General features: G+C 43.1%; 1 protein-coding gene across 1 annotated transcript in view; it reads left to right on the top strand.

Annotated features, from left to right (window-relative positions):
• Nucleotides 1-24,324, top strand: part of prmt3 (protein arginine methyltransferase 3) — a 326,098-nt gene that overhangs the window by 45,951 nt on the left and 255,823 nt on the right. The window contains exons 8-9 of the mRNA XM_034163908.1: nt 418-483; nt 13,511-13,632. Coding sequence (XP_034019799.1) covers nt 418-483; nt 13,511-13,632 — 188 coding nt within the window. The remainder of the gene's footprint in view (nt 1-417; nt 484-13,510; nt 13,633-24,324) is intronic.

Below are 24,324 nucleotides of genomic sequence, written 5' to 3'. Positions count from 1 at the left end.
GATTAGAATGAGAATAACCCCTTTGTGTCTGATGATTTGCGGACGTGCATGCTGTTATACGGTCACAAATATCCTAACGGGTCGCCGATAAAGGTCAGTTTGTGACCGTATAACAAAATGGACCGCAAATCATCAGACACAACAGGGTTATTCCCTAATTATAGACCTGATAAAACAGAAAAAAGGTGCAATTTATACTTCAAAAAATATGATGTATATTATGATGCAAAACCCCAAATACCAAAGGATACAGAGTCTAAAGTGGAAAACTTTATTTGTATTTACATTTACTAAGCAGCAATGCATACCAGTCATATACACATTTACAAGTTGTTCAGTGTGTTTTGCATTCACAAGCATTTTTGGAAGTATCTAGTTTTTACAATACTAATTTTTGAGTTTTGTTTTTCTGCACAGGATAAAGTGCGCACCGAGAGCTACCGGGACTTCATGTACCGCAACCCAGAAGTATTCAGAGAAAAGGTGAGATGGACCAAATAAATGTAAATCGTGTACAAATATAGGTTTTATAGATTGATGTGGCGGGGGTGGGAGGGGGTGCACTGTGTTCTCAGACAGTGAATATGTAAGACTATGTAGATAATGTTCAATTGGAATGGTTGATTTTAAAGAACAATTAGCATGTCTTGAATTTTTTTTTTTTTTTTAGAAAACACAAAGCTACTCACATGGTCACAGTGATCAATAAAGGTTTTCAGTATATTTCTTTGTGTCAAGCACATAGACTAAGAATTAATGTCTATTTGGGAAATGTCTGCTGAAGACGGGCTGAAACCAAAGTTATGGTGGTGACATGAAATATTTTCTGACTTAAAAAAAAGAACAAGAACAAAACTCTTATGTTTAACTGCCACTGCCGTAATGTCAAAAATGTTTATTGACCTGCTGTGCCAACCCCTAAGAGGAGCAGCCAAAAGAAGAAGAAGAAGATGAAAAATACTTGAGTTATCAGTTGGAACTTTATCTAACCAACACTGTAACAACTCTTTGTTTACTGTCTTTTTTCCCACCCAGCTTGAAAGAGCGTTCAGAATGCAGATCAGATAGCTTAGTTTATAGGAGTTATTCTACCAATATGTAGAGTTGGTTTCAATTCCTGGTCACACTACCTCTTTGTGTCCTCAGGCAAAACACTTTATCTGCATTGTCTGAGTTCACCCGGCTCAAAATGGGTACCTGCCTTGACTGAGTTAGTAACCTGTGATAGAGAATTGTGGGCTATAGAGGACTTACTTCTTCCTCTGTGATCTACAATGTAGAAATCCTGAAATCATTTTTTGGACCAAGTAAAACAACATGAAAAACCTTTGTCCAATCAAAGTAAAACTTCATTTTCCATAGTCAACTGTGTTTTATCATCACTGAACAGACAGAAACCTCTGTTCAGTGCTATATGCATCCATGTTTACCTCCCTAAATGTAAATAAATGTTTTAAAACACTCCTATACATTTTATAACTTTATAGTTGGCCTTACCTTAGCCTAGCAGTCTTCCTTGTTGCTGTTGCTGGCTGTCGCACAAAGTGCGAGCAAGTGGGGTGGCGAGTAGCATTAAGGTGAAGTTATTTCCTCCCTTTATGCAAGAGCATGAAATGACTTATTAACTTATAATTTATTCACTCATTCTACAGGACCCACCACATCCTTCTTATTCAGATCATCACCTTATTTTTCTTTTATGATGATTGGCATCTGGCTTAATATGGTGCATTAATGCCACCTTCCGCTCTGATATGTGATTCACAGTACCTCTTTCAGATCAGTGTACAGGAACAGCTTGTATAGACAGTGCCATCTTGTGGCCAACGATGATGATCCAGTATTGTTTTCATGTATAAGTCACTTTGAATTGTTGCAGAGTCAGATAAAGTAAACGCAAAACAAAACAAAGAAACATTATTTGTCAAGAAAATAGGGTTCATCTCTTAAAAGCTTATTTTTTCAACAATTTAGACTTTTTTTTTCAATTAATGCAATCTGTATTGTGAAAGTGTAGTGACACGGACCCACAACAGGGGGCGCAAATGAACGGTCAATAGATGAGCCAAAAAGTAACAATTTAATGTTGTGAAGGTGCACAACGAATACACAGACAATCTCAGAATCTGATAACAGTCAATCCACAAAGGTGACGTGTGGGCAGGCTCGAGGATAGAAGACGTCTGTCCTGAGAAGAGCCGGAACCACACGATTTCCGCCGCCACCGAACCTGGTGAATACTGGAGCCGCCAAGTCCCGAATTCCCAGGTGATCACCGTCCCCGACTGTCGGATCTGGTACTGCTGGCGAAGAACAAAGACAGTCAAGTGTGGGTGTGTGTACACCCCGTAACAACAACGGTGGGAATGCCACCTCCACCTTTAACACAAACTCGTGCAGCGTCTGTTTAACCACTTATCTGACGAGACGAAGGACGAAACAGTCGTGACCCACGCCGGTCCTCTGGTTGACAGCTGCAACACAATAGCTCTGGAAATCACTGAATGCTGGCAGAGAATATTACCTCCATAGAAGTACGATATCTCGGCGATGAGGTGGAGATGACGTCTGGGTTTTATGGAGTGAGATGATGAAGAATGAGTGACAGCTGTCAGGAATTAATGAGTGACAGCTGTCACTCCCGGCTGTGTCCGTGGCGGCAGCGCCCTCTCGTGCCTGAATCAATCAATCAATCAATCAATTTTTTTAATATAGCGCCAAATCACAACAAACAGTTGCCCCAAGGCGCTTTATATTGTAAGGCAAGGCCATACAATAATTATGTAAAATCCCAATGGTCAAAACGACCCCCTGTGAGCAAGCACTTGGCTACAGTGGGAAGGAAAAACTCTCTTTTAACAGGAAGAAACCTCCAGCAGAACCAGGCTCAGGGAGGGGCAGTCTTCTGCTGGGACTGGTTGGGGCTGAGGAAGAGAACCAGGAAAAAGACATGCTGTGGAGGGGAGCAGAGATCGATCACTAATGATTAAATGCAGAGTGGTGCATACAGAGCAAAAAGAGAAAGAAACAGTGCATCATGGGAACCCCCCAGCAGTCTACGTCTATAGCAGCATAACTAAGGGATGGTTCAGGGTCACCTGATCCAGCCCTAACTATAAGCTTTAGCAAAAAGGAAAGTTTTAAGCCTAATCTTAAAAGTAGAGAGGGTGTCTGTCTCCCTGATCTGAATTGGGAGCTGGTTCCACAGGAGAGGAGCCTGAAAGCTGAAGGCTCTGCCTCCCATTCTACTCTTACAAACCCTAGGAACTACAAGTAAGCCTGCAGTCTGAGAGCGAAGCGCTCTATTGGGGTGATATGGTACTACGAGGTCCCTAAGGTAAGATGGGACCTGATTATTCAAAACCTTATAAGTAAGAAGAAGAATTTTAAATTCTATTCTAGAATTAACAGGAAGCCAATGAAGAGAGGCCAATATGGGTGAGATATGCTCTCTCCTTCTAGTCCCCGTTAGTACTCTAGCTGCAGCATTTTGAATTAACTGAAGGCTTTTTAGGGAACTTTTAGGACAACCTGATAATAATGAATTACAATAGTCCAGCCTAGAGGAAATAAATGCATGAATTAGTTTTTCAGCATCACTCTAATGACCTTTCTAATTTTAGAGATATTGCGTAAATGCAAAAAAGCAGTCCTACATATTTGTTTAATATGCGCTTTGAATGACATATCCTGATCAAAAATGACTCCAAGATTTCTCACAGTATTACTAGAGGTCAGGGTAATGCCATCCAGAGTAAGGATCTGGTTAGACACCATGTTTCTAAGATTTGTGGGGCCAAGTACAATAACTTCAGTTTTATCTGAGTTTAAAAGCAGGAAATTAGAGGTCATCCATGTCTTTATGTCTGTAAGACAATCCTGCAGTTTAACTAATTGGTGTGTGTCCTCTGGCTTCATGGATAGATAAAGCTGGGTATCATCTGCGTAACAATGAAAATTTAAGCAATACCGTCTAATAATACTGCCTAAGGGAAGCATGTATAAAGTGAATAAAATTGGTCCTAGCACAGAACCTTGTGGAACTCCATAATTAACTTTAGTCTGTGAAGAAGATTCCCCATTTACATGAACAAATTGTAATCTATTAGACAAATATGATTCAAACCACCGCAGCGCAGTGCCTTTAATACCTATGGCATGCTCTAATCTCTGTAATAAAATTTTATGGTCAACAGTATCAAAAGCAGCACTGAGGTCTAACAGAACAAGCACAGAGATGAGTCCACTGTCCGAGGCCATAAGAAGATCATTTGTAACCTTCACTAATGCTGTTTCTGTACTATGATGAATTCTAAAACCTGACTGAAACTCTTCAAATAGACCATTCCTCTGCAGATGATCAGTTAGCTGTTTTACAACTACCCTTTCAAGAATTTTTGAGAGAAAAGGAAGGTTGGAGATTGGCCTATAATTAGCTAAGTGTCCGTGGCGCCCGCACGTCAGGCAGGGCGCCCTCTGGTGGTGGGCCAGCAGTACCTCCTCTTCTGGCGGCCCACACAACAGGACCCCCCCCTCAACGGGTGCCTCCTGGCGCCCGACCAGGCTTATCAGGGTGTCGACGGTAGAAATCGGCCAGGAGGGCTGGATCCAGGATGAAGCTCCTCTTCACCCAGGAGCGTTCTTCGGGTCCATACCCCTCCCAGTCCACCAAATACTGGAACCCCCCGCCCATTCGACGGACGTCCAGGAGCCGGCGCACTGTCCAAGCCGGCTCCCCGTCAATGATCCGGGCAGGAGGCGGCGCCGGACCGGGAGCACAGAGGGGTGAGGTGTGGTGAGGCTTGATTCTGGACACATGAAAGACTGGGTGGATCCGCAGTGAAGCCGGGAGTTGGAGCTTCACTGCGGCAGGACTGAGGATTCTGTAAGGTCCAATATACCTGTCCTTGAGTTTCGGAGAGTCTGCCTGGAGGGGGATGTCCTTCGTAGACAGCCACACCTCCTGCCCGGGCTGTTAAGCAGGGGCCGGGGATCGCCGGCGGTCCGCATGGGTCTTCGCCCTCGTCCGGGCCTTCAACAAGGCAGAACGGGCGGAGCGCCACACCCGACGGCACTTCCGCAGGTGGGCCTGGATCGAGGGCACACCGACCTCTCCCTCCACCACGGGAAACAATGGGGGCTGATACCCCAAACACACCTCAAACGGGGAGAGGCCGGTGGCAGAGGACACCTGGCTGTTATGCGCATACTCGATCCAGGCCAGATGTTCACTCCAGGCCGTCGGGTGTGCGGACGTTACACAGCGCAGGGCTTGCTCCAATTCCTGATTGGCCCATTCTGCCTGTCCATTGGTCTGCGGGTGATACCCGGACGAGAGGCTCACAGTGGCCCCCAGTTCCCGGCAGAAGCTCCTCCAGATGTGTGAGGAGAACTGGGGACCACGATCAGAGACGATATCGGTAGGTATCCCATGCAGACGGACGACGTGGCGGACCAGGAGGTCTGCTGTCTCCTGGGCTGTTGGGAGGTTCGGGAGGGCCACGAAGTGGGCCGCCTTGGAGAATCGGTCCACTATCGTGAAGATGGTGGTGTTGCCCTGGGACGGCGGGAGGCCTGTGACGAAATCCAGGCCGATATGGGACCAGGGGCGATGAGGCACAGGAAGTGGCTGGAGAAGCCCTTGGGACCTCTTGTGGTCTGCCTTGCCCCTGGCACAGGTGGTGCAGGCCTGGATGTACTCCCGGACGTCGGCCTCCATAGACGCCCACCAGAAGCGCTGCCGGACAACTGCCACGGTCCTTCGCACCCCTGGATGACAGGAGAGCTTGGAACCGTGACAGAAGTCCAAGACTGCAGCTCTGGCCTCTGGTGGGACATATAGACGATTCTTCGGACCAGTTCCGGGGTCCGGGCTCCGTGCCAGGGCCTCCCGGACGGTCTTCTCCACGTCCCAGGTGAGGGTGGCCACGATAGTGGACTCCGGAATGATGGGCTCCGGTGGATCCGGCAGCACCGTTTTGACTTCGTCTTCGTGTACCCGGGACAAGGCATCCGATCTCTGGTTCTTGGTCCCGGGGCGATAGGTGATCCGGAAGTCAAAACGTCCGAAGAACAGTGACCAGCGGGCTTGCCTGGGGTTCAGCCGCTTGGCGGTCCTGACATACTCCAGGTTCCGATGGTCAGTGAAAACAGTGAACGGCACAGACGCTCCCTCCAACAGGTGTCTCCACTCCTCAAGAGCCTCTTTCACCGCAAGGAGTTCTCGATTGGCGACGTCATAGTTCCGTTCAGCTGGGGTCAACCTGCGAGAAAAGTAGGCACACGGGTGAAGAACCTTATCGGTCTCTCCGCTCTGGGATAGCACGGCTCCTATCCCTGAGTCAGAGGCGTCCACTTCAACCACGAACTGGCGGCTAGGGTCGGGCTGCACCAAAACTGGCGCAGTAGAGAACCGTCGTTTCAATTCCTTGAACGCGGCTTCGCACCGATCCGACCAGGTGAAGGGGACTTTTGGAGAGGTCAGGGCTGTCAGGGGGCTAACTACCTGACTGTAGCCCTTAATGAACCTCCTATAAAAATTAGCGAAGCCGAGGAACTGTTGCAGCTTCCTACGGCTTGTTGGTTGGGGCCAATCTCTCATCGCCGCAACCTTGGCCGGATCAGGGGCGACGGAGTTAGAGGAGATGATAAACCCCAGGAAGGACAAAGACGTGTGGTGAAACTCGCACTTCTCGCCCTTCACAAACAGTCGGTTCTCTAACAACCGCTGCAGGACCTGACGTACATGCTGGACATGGGTCTCAGGATCCGGAGAAAAGATGAGAATATCGTCCAGATATACGAAGACGAATCGGTGCAGGAAGTCCCGCAAGACGTCGTTAACCAAGGCTTGGAACGTCGCGGGGGCATTGGTGAGGCCGAACGGCATGACCAGGTACTCAAAGTGACCTAACGGGGTGTTAAATGCCGTCTTCCATTCGTCTCCCTTCCGGATCCGAACCAGGTGATACGCATTTCTAAGATCCAGCTTAGTAAAGATTTTGGCTCCATGCAGGGGGGTGAACACGGAATCTAACAATGGTAACCGGTATCGGTTGCGAACCGTAATCTCATTCAGCCCCCTGTAATCAATGCATGGACGGAGTCCGCCATCTTTCTTGCCCACAAAAAAGAAACCTGCACCCATCGGGGAGGTGGAGTTCCAGATCAGCCCGGCAGCTAATGAGTCCCGGATGTAGGTCTCCATTGATTCGCGCTCAGGTCGTGAGAGGTTGTACAGCCTGCTGGACGGGAACTCAACGCCTGGAACCAAATCAATGGCAAAATCGTAGGGACGGTGCGGGGGAAGGGTGAGTGCCAGATCCTTGCTGAAGACGTCAGCAAGATCGTGGTACTCAACCGGCACCGCCGTCAGATTGGGAGGGGCTTTGACCTCCTCCTTAGCATGCAAACCAGGAGGAACCGAGGATCCTAAACACACCCGATGGCAGGTTTCGCTCCACTGAACCACTACCCCAGATGGCCAATCAATCCGGGGATTGTGTTTCAACATCCAGGGGAAGCCCAAAATCACGCGGGAGGTAGAAGGAGTTACAAAAAACTCAATCTCCTCCCGATGGTTTCCAGACACCACCAGAGTTACTGGTTGTGTCTTGTGTGTGATTAAAGGGAGGAGGGTGCCATCTAGTGCCCGCACCTGCAATGGCGAAGGAAGCTCCACCAGAGGGAGCCCTACCTCCCTTACCCATCTGCTGTCTAGCAGATTCCCTTCTGACCCCGTGTCCACCAGTGCTGGGGCTTGAAGGGTTAAAACCCCGCTCAGGATTGTAACTGGGAGTCGTGTGGCAATCTGTGTGTGTCCCACGTGAATGTTATGACCCCCCCTTAGCCCAGTCTCGAAGGGCGGTTGTTGTCGTTCTAGCCGTTTGTGGCAGTTTTTCTGTATGTGCTCCTTTGAGCTGCAGAGAAAACACTCCCCGCGGACCAGCCTCCTCATTTTGGCCCTGTGCGTTTCCCTAACAATGTCAGCAGGGGGAGCTGTTGCCCCACGGAGCGCTGCGGCTGTGGAGCGTGGGGAGGGCGGCCCCTTTTCGAACCCGGAAGGGAGAGGGACAGCGCGTATCCAGCCACGTCCTTTGCCTCGCTCCCGACGGCGCTCCTCCAACCGATTGTCTAACCGTATAACGAGATCGATAAGCCCATCTAAATCCCGCGGATCTTCCTTAGCTACCAGATGCTCCTTCAGGACCGATGACAGTCCGTTTATGAAGGCGGCGCGGAGCGCAACGTTATTCCAGCCGGACCTCGCAGCCGCGATGCGGAAGTCGACTGCATATTCGGCTGCGCACCGGCGCCCCTGTCGCATTGACAGCAGCATTGTTGAAGCGGTCTCTCCTCTGTTAGGGTGATCAAACACTGTTCTGAACTCCCCCACAAACCCAGTGTATGCTGATAACAACCGTGAGTTCTGTTCCCAGAGCGCCGTAGCCCAGGCGCGTGCCTTACCCCGAAGCAAATTAATTACATAAGGCACCTTGCTGGCGTCAGACGCGTACATCACGGGTCGTTGTGCAAAGACGAGCGAACACTGCATCAGAAAGTCTGCCCACACAACCCCCGTACGGCTCAGGGGGACTTATTTATGCTTCAGGGGATGGTGGGGGGGTTTGTTGAACGACCAGTGGAATGTTAATACTCGGCACCGGGTCGGCAGGAGGAGGAGCCGCAGCCGCGCTCTGATCGCGCGCTTCCACCTGTGCGGTGAGAGCCTCCATCTTGCGATTAAGGATGACGTTTTGCTCGGACATCAATTCCAGCTGAGCGGTAAAGGCGGTGAGGATTTGCTGCAACTCACCGAGCACGCCTCCTGCAGACGCCTGTGCACCCTGCTCTTCCATTGGCTGTCCAACAGATGGGTGGCGCCCCTCGGGATCCATGACGCTGGCCGAGATATCCTGTTGTGAAAGTGTAGTGACACGGACCCACAACAGGGGGCGCAAATGAACGGTCAATAGATGAGCCAAAAAGTGACAATTTAATGTTGTGAAGGTGCACAACGAATACACAGACAATCTCAGAATCTGATAACAGTCAATCCACAAAGGTGACGTGTGGGCAGGCTCAAGGATAGAAGACGTCTGTCCTGAGAAGAGCCGGAACCACACGATTTCCGCCGCCACCGAACCTGGTGAATACTGGAGCCGCCAAGTCCCAAATTCCCAGGTGATCACCGTCCCCGACTGTCGGATCTGGTACTGCTGGCGAAGAACAAAGACAGTCAAGTGTGGGTGTGTGTACACCCCGTAACAACAGCGGTGGGAATGCCACCTCCACCTTTAACACACACTCGTGCAGCGTCTGTTTAACCACTTATCTGACGAGACGAAGGACGAAACAGTCGTGACCCACGCCGGTCCTCTGGTTGACAGCTGCAACACAATAGCTCTGGAAATCACTGAATGCTGGCAGAGAATATTACCTCCATAGAAGTACGATATCTCAGCGATGAGGTGGAGATGACGTTTGGGTTTTATGGAGTGAGATGATGAAGAATGAGTGACAGCTGTCAGGAATTAATGAGTGACAGCTGTCACTCCCGGCTGTGTCCGTGGCGGCAGCGCCCTCTCGTGCCTGAAGCCCTCACTTCAGGCAGGGCGCCCTCTGGTGGTGGGCCAGCAGTACCTCCTCTTCTGGCGGCCCACACAACAATCTGAAAATGATTTATTTATAAATGTATTATTTACTTTTTATATTTGTAATTGTGCTAGCCAACCAACCCTTGAATGGAAATGGGTGAAACCATCGCGCCCTTGGTGGAGCCTGTGCTTGTTAGCTAAAGCTTTCTGTATACTGAAGCTTTTAATATAGTAAGTGTGTCTGTGTTACTGAAAAATCCATTAATAAGGTTTGTAATTTAAAACACGGGGTGGCTTTATTAGGTGCAACACAACCTCAGATGTCCGCTGCACAGTGCTGATAACAGAAGACTGCAATTGAGCAGCAAACCCATAACCACCCTCCCAGCCCAACCACACACACCTTAGAAGAAAAAAAAGCCAGTGCAGCCCTCCCTGTTTTTCTCATTGACTGCAGTCGCAGAAGGTATTGGTCTGTGTCGTGACCGTTCATTATATGGGCGGGTGCTGGTTAGCGCTGAGATGTTGCTATAGTGCACAGAAGAATCTTGCAGTGATAGACGTGTGCGTTATCCCTGTGAAGGCAGCAGAATGTCACCTTCTACAGCTTCTGCACTGGCTTTTTATTTCTCTCTTGAAATAGAGAGAAGAGGGATGTGTTCATAAATGCTGCTGAAGACCAGATAAATGGAGGCAGGAACTAGGAACCGTCTTTGTGCTTGACTTGTGTCAGCAGTGTTTTGACGACCTTCTGGAAACCCATAAAGGCAGCGGGATATTTGCAGTGAAGTTTCCTCATATAGAAGCACAGATAAGCGCAGTGTTACATATTGCCGAGTATACAGTCGCTGCAGCTTTGTCCCATTTGTTTAACACCACTGGGGGCAGTTAAATGTTGGGGGGGTGTCAATATACAGCACTCGTTAAAGGTTCCAAAACACCTGAACCAAGGTCATATGAAAGCTGTTTTCATGTCCATGTTGATGTCTCATTCAACAGTGACACTTGGTGAGTTTGTTTATTGTTGTCTGTGTGACATTAAACACGTGGTCATGATGAGTTAATGTGTCACTCACCACTGTAGTTATGAGCTTGAATTAACCATTTTTCATTGTGTTTTTATCAAGTATTTCTTGTAAACCAGTTAGAAATTGTGGGTAGGACAATTTGGCGACGTCACAATATAGTTGTAGTGCAGAAGACAAACTTCATCTTTTAGTCTAAGTTGTAATCGTATTTGGAGCTATCAGGTTGGCACACAGTCTTGCATGCCAATGAGTAAACTTGTTGTAAACTTGTTGTAAACTGTGCGAGGCTGCGTGCCAGTGTGCAATGAAAATTTTGAAATGTTCAAAATTTCTGGCAAGCATAAATTTCATGCCACTTGCGTGAACTAGTGGTGAACATGGCACAACCTATTCGCAAACACTGTGTGTCACTGCGTGTTATTGCGCACAGGGCCTCACATAGTTTACACACAGTTTACGATGAGTAAACTTGTTGTAAACTGTGCGAGGCTGCGTGCCAGTGTGCAACGAAATTTTGAAATGTACAAAATTTCTGACACGCGTAAATTTCTTGCCACTTGCATGAACTCGTGGTGAACATGGCACAACCTATTCGCAAACACTGTGTGTCACTGCGTGTCATTGCACGCAGGGCCTCACACAGTTTACACACAGTTTATGATGAGTTTACTCATTGGCACGACGAATTGGCTGCCAGTGCGGGGATCAAATCTGTGTAAGTGTCAAGGTGGCTTTAGAACGCACACATTTTATAGTTGGGGGCATAAATATTTGGACAGTGACACAGCTTTCGTAATTTCACATCCATCCGCCACCACAATGGAGTTGCAATTAAAGCATCTTGTAATGTCGACTTCCAGCTTTAATCCAAGGGCTTTAACAAAAATACTCCATTAGCCATTTTTATGCACCGTTCCTCCATTTTCAGAGGCTGCAACTGTCATGTTCCAGCCCTGTTGGGCCCGACTGTTATTATTTTGAAGTCTTTTTTCCACTTTTGCTCTGAGCTTTCATGCCATGTATCATAGTCATGCTTAAGCTGGTCTTGTTTCTTGTTGTCGGGTTTTCATGTTCATGTTGTCATTGGTTTTGTTTGTCATTCATCCTTGCATTTGTTCACTCTTGGTTCCTTATGTAGCTGTAGTTTAGTTCTGTTCATCACATTGTGTGTATTATGCTTTGGTCACAGTTTTTGGTGGTTATTTACCTGCAAGTTTTTTTTGTCTGGTTATGTTCCTTTGTTATTTATTGCACTCTGTTTATCATTTATTTTGTGTTGCTTTATTATACTTTAGTCACAGGGTTTTGTTATTTATCTGCAGTGCTTCTTATTTGATTATGTTCCATTTGTTATTTATTACATTTTCTGTTTATCTGTTTTGAATGAATTTTTTTCATTGTTTAGGAATGGCTCAGAGACTGTTGCTTTGTTTGATAAAAATGTTTTCAAAACTGTAAGGCACAACTGAGTGGACACCATTCGATAAATTCAGCTGGTTTTCGGTAAAAATTTTAACGGCTGATGAGAGATTTTGGTCTGGTAGTGTCGCTTTAAGGACGGTCCACGGCGCCTGACGGCGATCTGCGCTTCGAGGCGGCAGCGTCTCGCCGTTTCAAGTTGAAAACTTCCACATTTCAGGCTCTGTTGACGCAGTAAGTCGTCAGAGAACAGAGAACTTTCAGAAGAGGCCGGCATGAGGAGTTTATTCGGACATTCCATTGTTAACGGTCATTTTGTAATGAAAGAACGTGCGGGCAGAGTCGCATGTCGGGCTGGACCCGACCGCGGGGGGTCGCGGCAGGAAAAACACCTCCGTTGGAAATCTTAACGGGCAAGTTGGAACATGCCCAAGCTGTTAAACAATTTCTCAGTTACTCACTTGTTGAAAGCCATTAAAAGCCACCTGAATTCTACAAATGGTTTTCAACACGGAGGTGTTTTTCCTGTCGCGGCGCACACAGATTTGCCGAGTCGTCACGGAAACGACTCGGCGAATTTGCGCGTACGTCTTTCATTAAAAAAATGTCCTTAAACAGTGGAATGTCCGCATAAATTCCTCATGCCGGCCTCTTCTGAATCTTCTCTGTTCTCTCACGATGTCCTGGGTGAATTAAGCCTTAAATTAGGATGTTTTCAGCTCGAAACAGGCCGACGACAGCGCCTGGAAGCGCTGCAGGACGTCCCGCTCTGTGGGAAGTCCTTACACCGACAGAAACACCCCATAATCTCTCATCAGCCGTTAAACTTTTCACAGAAAACCAGCTTAATTTCTCGAATAGTGTCCACTCGGATATTCCTCACAGGTCCAGAAAAAATTTTGATAAAGCAACGCGCGCCGTCTCGAGCAGCGTGTGAAACAAAGGAATTCAGCCGAGAGGGCGGGACCACATCTCACTCAAGGCCTGCCCACAGGGAAATGACGTCACCGACACGCGTGAAAAAACTCAAGCATGCGCACGAGGGTTCAAGCATGATTGGTGTAATCGCATGTCATTTAAATCCATATAGTTAAAAAAAAAAATAAAAGGGTCGGTTTATTATCTAAGAGACCTCGTATATATATATATATATATATATATATATATATATATATATATAGTAGTGTTCAGAATAATAGTAGTGCTATGTGACTAAAAAGGTTAATCCAGGTTTTGAGTATTTTTGTTATTGTTACATGGGAAACAAGAAGAATCTACTGAATCTACTGGTACCTTGTTTCCCATGTAACATGTAAGAAAAATACTCAAAACTTGGATTAATCTTTTTAGTCACATAGCACTACTATTATTCTGAACACTACTATATATATATATATATATATATATATATATATATTTTTTTTTTTTTTCCTCCCAATAATGGCTGTGTCTCCTGTCATCGTACAGGTGGTGCTCGATGTGGGTTGTGGGACTGGCATATTGTCTATGTTTGCTGCTCGAGCTGGAGCCAAGAAGGTTATTGGAGTTGAAAAATCTGAAATCATCTATCAGACCATGGACATAATAAGGTGAGACTACATACATAATATTGGTTATTTGTTTTAACTCAGACCTTGTTTTTAAGTCATATGGGGTCGGGTCAGGGGAGGCCGAATGCCGGCCAAAAGAAGCATAAGCCAATTCTCAGTCCATTTCAGTAATGTGAGTCTCAAACCATTCGAGAAGACATCTCTCGTTTTTTGAGATTAGTCATATCTCAGTTTCACACTCATCTCCATGTGGTGCTGGCCAAGCGATTAATGTGCTTTTTCTTTTCCAAGGTGGAGCATTCCCAGTTCAAGACCACTAATGCCCATTCTCCATGTAATGTGGAGTTGCATCAGGAAGGACATCCGGTGTAAAACTTGTGCCAAATCAGCATGCGGCTCCATCTTGGATCCGCTCTGGCGACCCTGAGTTAAAAAAAAAAAGGAGACGCCGAAGGGACTTACTTACTGAAGGTGTATCATAAAAAAAGATGCTTCACTCTGTGTTGTCTGACACATCTAGGTGTTTTAAACTCATTTCTTTTGCTTGAGGTTGCTGCAGCAGATCCAGTATGGATGTGAATGCTGATTTGGCACAACGATGCCATTCCTGACGCAACCTAAGCTATACAAGGTGGCCACGAATGGGGACTTTCTCTTTGGACAGCAAAAATGTATAGAATAAATAAATTTGCACAGGTGTAAATTGCAGTGGTGGGCACATTCCGCTAATCCACTAACCGCTAATTATCAAAGCTAATGTTTTCATTATCGGATTAGCTTTTCAGATAGTTTTGAAAACCATTAGCAGACCAATTATTTTCCATTAAATTTTCCTCCGATAATTTTTAGACCGCTAACATATTTTTACAGGTGTGGTGAACAAAGCTTAAACGTTGCAAACATTTATGAAGTCTGATATCAAAGATTTCAGTACCTACCTGTTAAATGTTTTGTAGTATATGTACAGTTCTATCTTCTGCAGACAGAGGAGAGATGGTCACAGAAAAAAAGGAAGCAAAAGAAAAAAAGATCATTTCTTTTGACACCATATTGACTTGCTGGAAATATCACCCACATCATCCAGAGGCATACAGTTTTAACTTATGGTTAAAATTTTAACCGAACTAATTTTGGACAAGTTATTCAAATTAACGTCGCATCTGAAGTTTTATAAAGTGAAAATATCAGCTATATGTTTTAGTTTTAAAGTAATACACTAATTTTCAAGGTTTTAGTGTGGACATGCTGCGTCCAGGTGGATTATGGGTATCTCAGTACATTCACGACAGGAGAAATGCATTTGAGATGCTTTGATGAGGCTCCACATGGACAACGGCATTAAACCCTTTGTATATTGTGCCTAAAACTCTCGTGAACATATTCTCTGGGTTTATAGACATCGCTATTGTCTTAGTTTTATGTAATAATGCCAGAAGAAGCTCAGGTTGCTTCTCCATTATTTTCAATTGGAATCACTGTGAGCTGCAATCGCTTCCTGTTTGCTCTGTAACATCCTGCTTATGTCAAACACTGTGTCCTCTTTGTTCCAGAGTAATATATATATAAGATGTCTGAAATTCAGTTTGCATTTATTAAATTCCACACACCTTAAACGTAGCAGACACGGATTATTTATTTGGAATATTTGTTTTAGCAAGTTTTGAGGGTCTCTCTTACTGCCATCTCCTGGCAGTAGTGTTCATGGCAGTATTCCCCTAAGTATTGAGATATCCCATAATCCTTTGCGAGCCAGAGAGTTGCTGCAGCCTCTTTACTGCAGCAGATGAAAAGCAATAAAATGTACATCTTGGTTGTATAATGTTAATTTACAGTTGTTGTCCTTTTTTCTCTCTATGCTGTTTAAACCGCAGCAACTCTCTGGCGCGCAAAGGATTATGGGTTAGGTTCTGAGCGTCTTGGCGCCAGTAGATGGCAGTGTTCTATTTATTATGACCCCGGTTATATCAGACAGTTGTCTAATCACACTTGGATTTTGGCTTTTGCAAATGGCTTTTTTTTTTTTTTTTTTTTACAAATAAAAAATGGCATATTTTACAAAAGCACATTTATATGTAAACACCAACACGCACGTCACATTAACGTGTTTGTTTTTACATAGAATGAATGAATCAACCAATCATTGTTCTTGGAGGTTCATTTTACCCATAAACCCTTTGGCATCTGTCTGTGTTTGTTACAAAACTTATATTTTAAGTTTGTACAAATGACATAATTGACATTAATGGAGTATTCAATCCGGATTAATTTGATTTATAAATCAAAACCATAAGTCAAAACTGCTTTATTTTCCAAGACTTCTGCCTCACAGCAGGACTACTATATGCTGTTAAGGAATAATGACTTGTTTTTTTTGTGTGTGTGTGTGTGTGTGTGTGTGCTGACTCATTGTTTGGGTTTGTGATCGCCTTTGACACTACCAGAAGCGATTGTGGTGTTAAAACTCAAACTTGGCTTAGTAGTTGCAAGTGTACCGGAGACAATACTGAAAGTTATTGGTTATCAGTTAGCTGTGGCTTCTGATAATTTTTGGGTGGTTTATCGGTTTAGCTTCATAAAAGATAACTTTTCAGTTAGCTGACTAGCTGTTATTGAAGCTAACTTTTTGGTTAGCTGTGCCCACCACTGGTAAATTGATGCAGTTTGCATCAACATCACCAAAATGCTCAAAGACCTTTTAGTCATCACTGCATCAAGGTTATTTGTTACACTGGTTGTTACATTGTTATTACTACTACTACCATTGTTGTTGTGTACTTTATTTATCAAGCATTTTAATAAATGATGCTTCAAAGTGCTTTACATTGCTTAAGTTAAAACACAAAAAATTCCCAGTTAAAGATGCACAAATTAAAAGAAACACCCACCATTAGGAACAAAAGAAATAACCTCATTCCAATCAAACGTGATCAAATTGAGTCAATATGGAATAAATAATAGAATAGATTAAATCTGGATGTTGCATGAACACCCAGCCCAAGAACTGAGACAAAATGGTGGAGTAAAATGATGGAATTTGCTCCAACTTGGTCACCATTCCAGCAGCTAAATTCTCTGTCTTCTGAGGAGTTTTTGCTCTATTTTCAGGTAAGTGAGATAATATTATATTGCAGTCACCGCTGGACTGATAGTATTGCACACCGGGCATTTGCCCGCTGGCCTGATGGCCTACTGGCCTGCGGATTTTTTTAAATTTTTTATTATTTTTTTTATGAAGTAAAGCGAGCTGTGAGCTTTTCATCTGCGTTTTAAATATATACAAGTATATATTTTCATTGAAATCAAGAAAGGGTGACTATAAAGTGAGGCGGGGACCATTACGGCCATGACGGTAAGTGAAGGTTAACTTCAGCTATTAATTGATGAACAGCAACCTAACTTGTTCATAAATCAGACATCTGTGTGTGAGAGAGACATTCTGATCTTCTGGTCCGAAGTAAAGTGCTGTCTAACTGGGTCACTCAGATATGAATTAAGGGTGGATATTATTTTCGTTCGTGCTAACTCTGCCAGTCACGTAACCTAGCCTAGCAATGTAACCTGTGCAAATGGTGTGCATGGCTAGCTACCATGCTGTCGCCGCCAGGTTGTTTCTTTATTCTTTATTCTATTTGTGTGACGGTCGTGCACAAGGGCGTAGGTTTGGTCTCAGCTTTGGTAGGGACAATACCCCCCCCGGCCCCCCTGCCCACCACCACCACCCCCTAACCCACTCATACCATTAGACGCACAAGTACAGCATAATACATAACATATGACGACATAATGCTGAATAATTTAACACTTTATTTACATTATTGTGTAGGCAAACAAACAAATAGCTTAAATAACAAAATTGCACCCAAAATCACTAATCTATTATATAGGCCTACACCTGAGAGAACAAGACAACAAAAAAATACTTGTGGAGCTAACAAAAAAAAAAAAAGTTTTTGCAACCAAGATGTATAATCTATTCTCTTCATCAATAATGCAGTTGTAGGTATCTGGCAACCTAATTTGCCAAAAAAAAAAAAAAAAAAAGCTTTCCAATGATATATATGGTGTATTACGGTAAACGTAAGCCTGTGATGTCATAACGCAAAGGAAAAACACGGAAGTTTCACACTAGTGCGCCGCTGAAAAAAAAAAAAAAAAACGAGTGCGCCGCTGATTCTCATTACCGTAAGTTCTCATATAAGCCCTCACTCTGAAAAATTTGACAGCAAGCCAAGAACCCGTTCTTTCCAACAGTGCGTTCGGTGACACTTGAAACAAGGGAAAGTATGAAAAAGAGCGCAAAAGTGACAGAAAAGTACAGAGACAGACAGCAAACATAAATGTAGTAATTTTTGAGGAAAAGGCAGGATGTTAGTGTCATTTGTGAAGGTGTGTGTGCGTGTTTGTGTGGGTGTGCAGTTTATTGTAAGTGTGGCGCACAGCATTGTTCGCAAGCCCTCCACCCCGCCCTTCTTGTTTTTCTGCACCGGAGCAGTGTTGCCAGATATGAAATATGAAACTATCGTACCAAAACCTCAAAATGATCGTATTTTGGGAGAAATTATCGTACACAAACAAAACGCATACAACGTAGCTATTTTAGCGTTTTTTTTTTTAATTTACAAAGAATTTTATGTCACATTTTTAAACAGTAATTATAGTAATGGGGAAACTATGGCACAAAAACAACACAAATGCACTACCAGACTAGAAACATTTTTTTTTTCTGTGAAGGGACACAAACGTGTTAATTACCAGACTAGAAAGAGTCGAATTCAACCTCGAGGTCGCTGTCGTCATCCGATGCCACTTGTGCAGATTTTGTTGAACACAGAAAAAATGTTGACACCTCCATAAGGAACTTGAACTTTTTTTTATTTTTCTTGTATATCTCTTTGCTCTTGTGTTTTGTTCGTTTGTTATTGCATTTGTTGAAATAAAGTTTCGAAAAAAAAGATGGTTGGGGAATCTTCCTGTCACGGCACAGATTGGATGGAACTCATTACTCTGTATGAGAGGGGGCGGGCTTTCAAATGACGGTCGCCCAAAGCCAGCAGCAGCCCTGTGTGTGGTGTGTCTTTGATGCCGACTGAGTGCAACGCCTGCAAAATGATTCTTGGGTGTCAGAGAGAGATGCGTGTTTGGGCAACCAACTGAAATTATCGTACATATTGGATTTTTTCCCATTATTGATCGTACATCGTACAGAGGGCACAACTATCGTACAAATACGATAATTATCGTACATCTGGCAACACTGCACCGGAGCCACCCATCCTCTGTGCTCCGGGACCTCCCACTTTACAAATGAAGCACTGCCTGCCACGAGATGCACTTTGTTTACGTCCATGTGAGAAGAACGTGAGCTAATGAAATTGCAACATGGGTAACCCTGTCACTCTGGCACGTCGAAAACACAAAACATGACGACTAAAATTATAGTATCGAGTTAGCAAAAAAATAGTGAATGATTTTGTTATATAAACAAAAATGCTAAATATTGGTAGGGACTATTTTGCCATCCCAAAATATTGGTTGTGACTTGTCCCTATGGTCCATATGCAAACCTACGCCCCTGGTCGTGCATCGGTCATACGAAGTATGCTGTTTTACACAGTCTGTGGTGCGTTGTCGTGGTATAACGGCGTCCCTGTCTAAAATGTATTTTCCCAAGTCCTGGCATAATTTCACATACCTAACATTTTACTTTAAATTGAGAGTCATTCTCTAAGTTGATTAGCAACACAAATTGGTAATAAAAGAAATCCTTGATGTTACGTGTAGCTTGTAGTGATGTAGACAACTGTCTCCATCTTGTGGCCTTTTTGTGTATTGCAGTTTCAAAAGTTCAACTTTTGTATCCAGTCATTGGTCCAGTCATCCAGTCATTTCTTGCTTTATATGATGAATTGTATCACACAAGTAATGATATATTATTTATAGTATAGCCTACAGTATTTCTATAACAAATGTTTTTATATAATTTCTATTTCTAAATTTAAGTAACAAGGCTGAATGAAATGACGGCTTATTATGTCTAAAAAGTAATGTGACCTACTGTCAATAGATTGTACTTTTGATAAGCCTATGATAACTGTATTTCGGGAGAACTTTTCATAATGCTTCTTATAGTGTTAAAATGTATGTGTCTCCTGGTGCACATTGATCGGTTAAGGGACCAAAAAAAAAAAAAAAACACACTGTCACAGCAGGCTTAATTTTTTCCCCTCCGATACCTGGTGGTGGCTTGGTCTTGGTTGAAAATGCCTGACCTGAAAAATTTCCCCAGTCCAGCTCTGATTGCAGTTATCAATTTTGGAATACATAAAGGACTGAATCAATGTCTCCGCATCACTCATTGATAGAATCATTCTATTCATAGTAATGTTACACAAGTGAAAAGGGCATTTCTAGTCACCTCTCTAATATGAAAATCAAAACACAGAGACTAAATTCAGATGTCACGCAAACAATGTTAACTCCCTGTAATCACCCAGCTATAGTACTAAATGATCACATAGGTAACAGGTGCAATAACAGTCATGTCAGTGTTTTCTAAATTGCATTAAAAATGACATCCAGCACTTCAGTGATGCCAGACAAGCCTCCAGGTTTGCAACATAAGACACAATACCAATACAACAGCATATACAGCTGCACCTCCTCATCATAACAGTGGAAATTAACCCTTTGACTTTGTATAATGTCACTGATAGGCACTGTTGCCATTAGTTACTTTGAAAAAGTAATCCAATTACTGATTACTGATTACTCCTTGAAAAAGTAACTTAGTTACTTTACTGATTACTCAATTGGAAAAGTAACTAAGTTAGATTACTAGTTATCAGGACTGGTTCCACAGAAAAGCTGGACACAAATGCAGGACTCGATAACACAGCTTTGTGAGTAAAAACACTTGGAACATCAGGCTTAGATGCGGTTGATAATACAGGCAGGTGGTCATTACACACGAGAGGCAAGCAGGTCAGGAATACACAAAAACAGAGCTCGAGAGAAGGTACAAGGCACAACAATCTGGCGAAGGAATAAGGCAAACAGAGGAGCTCACCCAGGTGATGAGGTGCTGATTGGAAGCAGGTGTGCGTGGAATGCACCAGAAAGGGGGTGTGGCTAGAGAGAGGGAAACACCCACCACCAAGAGCCAGCAGAGACGGACAAGGGAGAAAGGGACAGACAGACCCAAAAGGGAAAATCCCCACAAGAAAAGCACGGGAACAATAAAAAAGCAACCAAAACACCACAATAGCTCACATCCTGACACTAGTTACTTTTTTAGTTACTTTCCCCAGCTGCCAACAACAACTCTCTGCCACCTCAACATGACAATGATACCTGTTTTGCCAAAACTCACTTTATAGTCACCCTTTCTTGACTTCAATGAAAATAAATACTTGTTTTATAAAAAGTAAAATAAAGACATCTTTCTTGACCTCATATTTAACTGTTGACAGCACTGTAACAGTAAAACTTGCAATTTCTAACCTACATTGTTTATAAATGTAACTATTAAATTCTTTCTAACATTTTTGTAACATTTAAATTCTCTCTAAACATTTTACTTGTCGAAATTATCATTATTATAAGTAGTATTAGTAGTTGTAGTAAAAAAATGGCTTCAAAACTGGACCTTTAATCTAGGGATGTTGTGGGGGGGCACATCCCTGCCCCACGCCCCCATTCCATCTGGATTCGCCCCTGCTTTGGCGTTTGAGCACAAAGAATGGATAACATTTATTTATGCAGAAAACATGACCAGATTTACAGGTAAGAAAGTTTTATTGCATTTTCACATCATGTGGTCCTCAGAAAGAGAGTTTAGGTGTATTTGAGTGGAAAATAGTGTTAGTTGTTGACGCGTCGCAGAGGATCAGCTGTTTTTAACGAGCAGATACGGAGCGGCTCAGCTCAGAATAAAATATAATCTAAATAAAATCGAAATAAATTAAAATCTAAATAAAGGAGAAAAAATAGCATATAAATGTCTTTGTAAAGCTCAGTGCAGGTGTGCTGTTGTCACCGCGCTTTAAGAGGTGAGAATGAGTCGTAGCTGCTGCAGAAAACCGCAGATGAAAAGCTCACAGCTCGCCGGGCAGTTCAGTCGAACCCCGACCTCCTGTCCACGGACCAAGTTTAATGCTGCTGTCGACTCACAATGCAAAAATAATAGTAACGCGCAGTGACTTGGAGAAGTAACTTTAATCTGATTACTGATTTGGAAAGATTAACGTGTTAGATTACTCGTTACTAAAAAAAAGTGGTTAGATTAGAGTAACGCGTTACCGGCATCACTGCTGATAGGTGCAGCGTTAAGAGTGAACACCTCACCAAACTGTCAGCCCACTATATGAAAGAAACCTTAATGCTGTTCTTTGTGAAACACGCGCACACATACACACACACTGGTACTAGTCGGTTGAGATACCAACACATTTCGGGAATGTAATACTGTTTTTGGTTGAGGCTGGACAGTTAATTGAATTTTATAATCAATTAAGTTCTTGGGTTCCGATTGTGAGACCAGCATAATTGAGGTACAGTAATTATTCAGCTTGGCGATGAGCTTCCCATTTCTTGTTGTATAAATTGAGTGCACCCCTTCCCTTTCATCCCTACGTGTCACTCTCAGGCAGCACATTTACTTGAGCTGGAGCCAAAACGTCTGAAAGAGAACCTCAGCAAGAAGTAATTCAGCTGTTTGGAAACCGTTTTTAAGAAGTCTAAGACGAAACAACGGCAAATACTCTGCAATATTTTTAAAATTATGGTGTCTGCACCCCAAAGAAGAAGTCTGATCAGTCTGTTTAATAATTTGAAATAGAATGATAAAGCACAAAAACAGAGAGATCCTATCACAATAAATATAAAAATAGGCTGGCTAATAAATAAATAATGTAAATATTGAAAAACTTGGCATGTTTCATCGTTGTCAGTACAGTGTAGACATGCATAACAATATGGGTAAACTTGTTTATTTAATAACTGATTTTACTTTTTACATTTAAAGAAAATCAGTTGAATTCTATTTAAATTTCAAGGCAATCAAAAGGCAAATGTTTTGAAGGTCAATAAATGCATGATGTTTGCAAAGTCTAGAAGTAACCGTGCTAAATAATCATGTTAAAGAGTCATCTCAGTCAATCATATCAATGTCAGTGATGGTGATTTTTGCTATAATTGACCAGCTGTAATTTTATGTAATACAATTTTTTGCTTAAAAGCTTATTTTATATTGTTTTACAATGTTGTACAGTGCAGTGATCCAGTATGTTTTTTTTTTGTGAAAAACAAACCACTTTGACTTTACTTTTTCATTTAATTTGATAGCTCAAATATGCCCTCTATTTTTTTTAATGCCCGATCGTATCATTTCCTGTGCTGAGTAATGACTGTGACGTTTTTTTGCTCTGTCATCGTTCATTCTGTTTGTGATTAAATTACTACTGGGATGCTAAATTGTTTAAAAAAAACACAAAAAAAAAACGCAAAGTTCTTCATAGTTGTAGCCTTCAAATTTTACTTTCAAGTGCACCAAATTGATGCATTTAACTTTAAAATGTGCAGATGTTCTTCTGTGGGAGTGCAGTGCACGCCTCGACCCCATTACTGTGGTGGTGCCAGTGAAAATGAAATCTAATAAATATGCCACATTTTTGACTCACGCTTTAGTTTTGACTCACTTTTCCATTACAGAACTGAGACAAGTGACTGCGTTTTCTTTTTTTAAGTGTCAAAAACCCATTTTCAGGTTTAGTGTTATTGGTGATGAAGAGATGCTGATTCAAGCTTTTGTGTCTTCCACTTTTTTGTTTACTGTGATGTATTACTTTCTGGCTTACCTCATAATAGCATACAAACTTTTAAAAACATTTAGAATGTGGTATTATGTAAAACCTAAATAGATCATTGTAATTTGATTGGTGGTTTGACCATCACATGATAATGATTTCTCCCAGTGTATCGAAAAATACTACATTGTATGATTTCCATCATTTGTCATGCATTTTTGTTCCTTATACCGTTCATTGTGGTGCCACTGGATGACTACGCTACCTTTTTGTGAATAATGCATCGATTTGATAGCACGTTGATTTTGCCTTGACTGTGCAGTTGCAGCATTGGATCTCTTTGGCTGCCATACAGAACAAATGATAAATGTTTTCCATTCGTGCAATGAATTAAAAATGTTCACGTATCCATCCCCTGACTTTTGTTTCAATTTATAAAAGCATTTTTTTTCTTTTTGCCAAATAACTTTTTTTTTTTGATCAAACAAAATTGCTTTGTTTGCATTTATTTCTGACTGAATTTAACAGGTGTCTGTAAAATATAAGGGTGCCCGTAATTCTGACCATGTGTGTATAAGTCTTCATTATTTCTAGCCACTTCATATGTGTTGTTGACGGGTGACTTTAGTTGCGTTCTTGTCAGACCTGCAGACAAATGCGCACAGGGGTGTGAAGAAGACCCTTCTTGTTGTTGCTTCTCGCAGTCTTCAGTTTATTTGAATGCACTTTGTGTCTTCCTGTTTCCCACACTCGTCTCTCCCAGATGCTCCACTGTCCCTGCGTTTACCTGCATCCACTTCCTCCATTACACCCCTGCTTCCGAAATGTGTTTTTGAGTTGGGGGCCATTACTGCGGTTATTATTGCCGTTATGTAAGAGAGTGTCATATAAGCAAAACAACGGGGTTCAGTCAGCGAATAGGATGTTT

The sequence above is a fragment of the Thalassophryne amazonica genome, chromosome 2 (assembly GCF_902500255.1).
Source record: "Thalassophryne amazonica chromosome 2, fThaAma1.1, whole genome shotgun sequence".
NCBI lineage: Eukaryota > Metazoa > Chordata > Actinopteri > Batrachoidiformes > Batrachoididae > Thalassophryne > Thalassophryne amazonica.
This window is presented reverse-complemented; position numbering and strand designations above follow the sequence as displayed.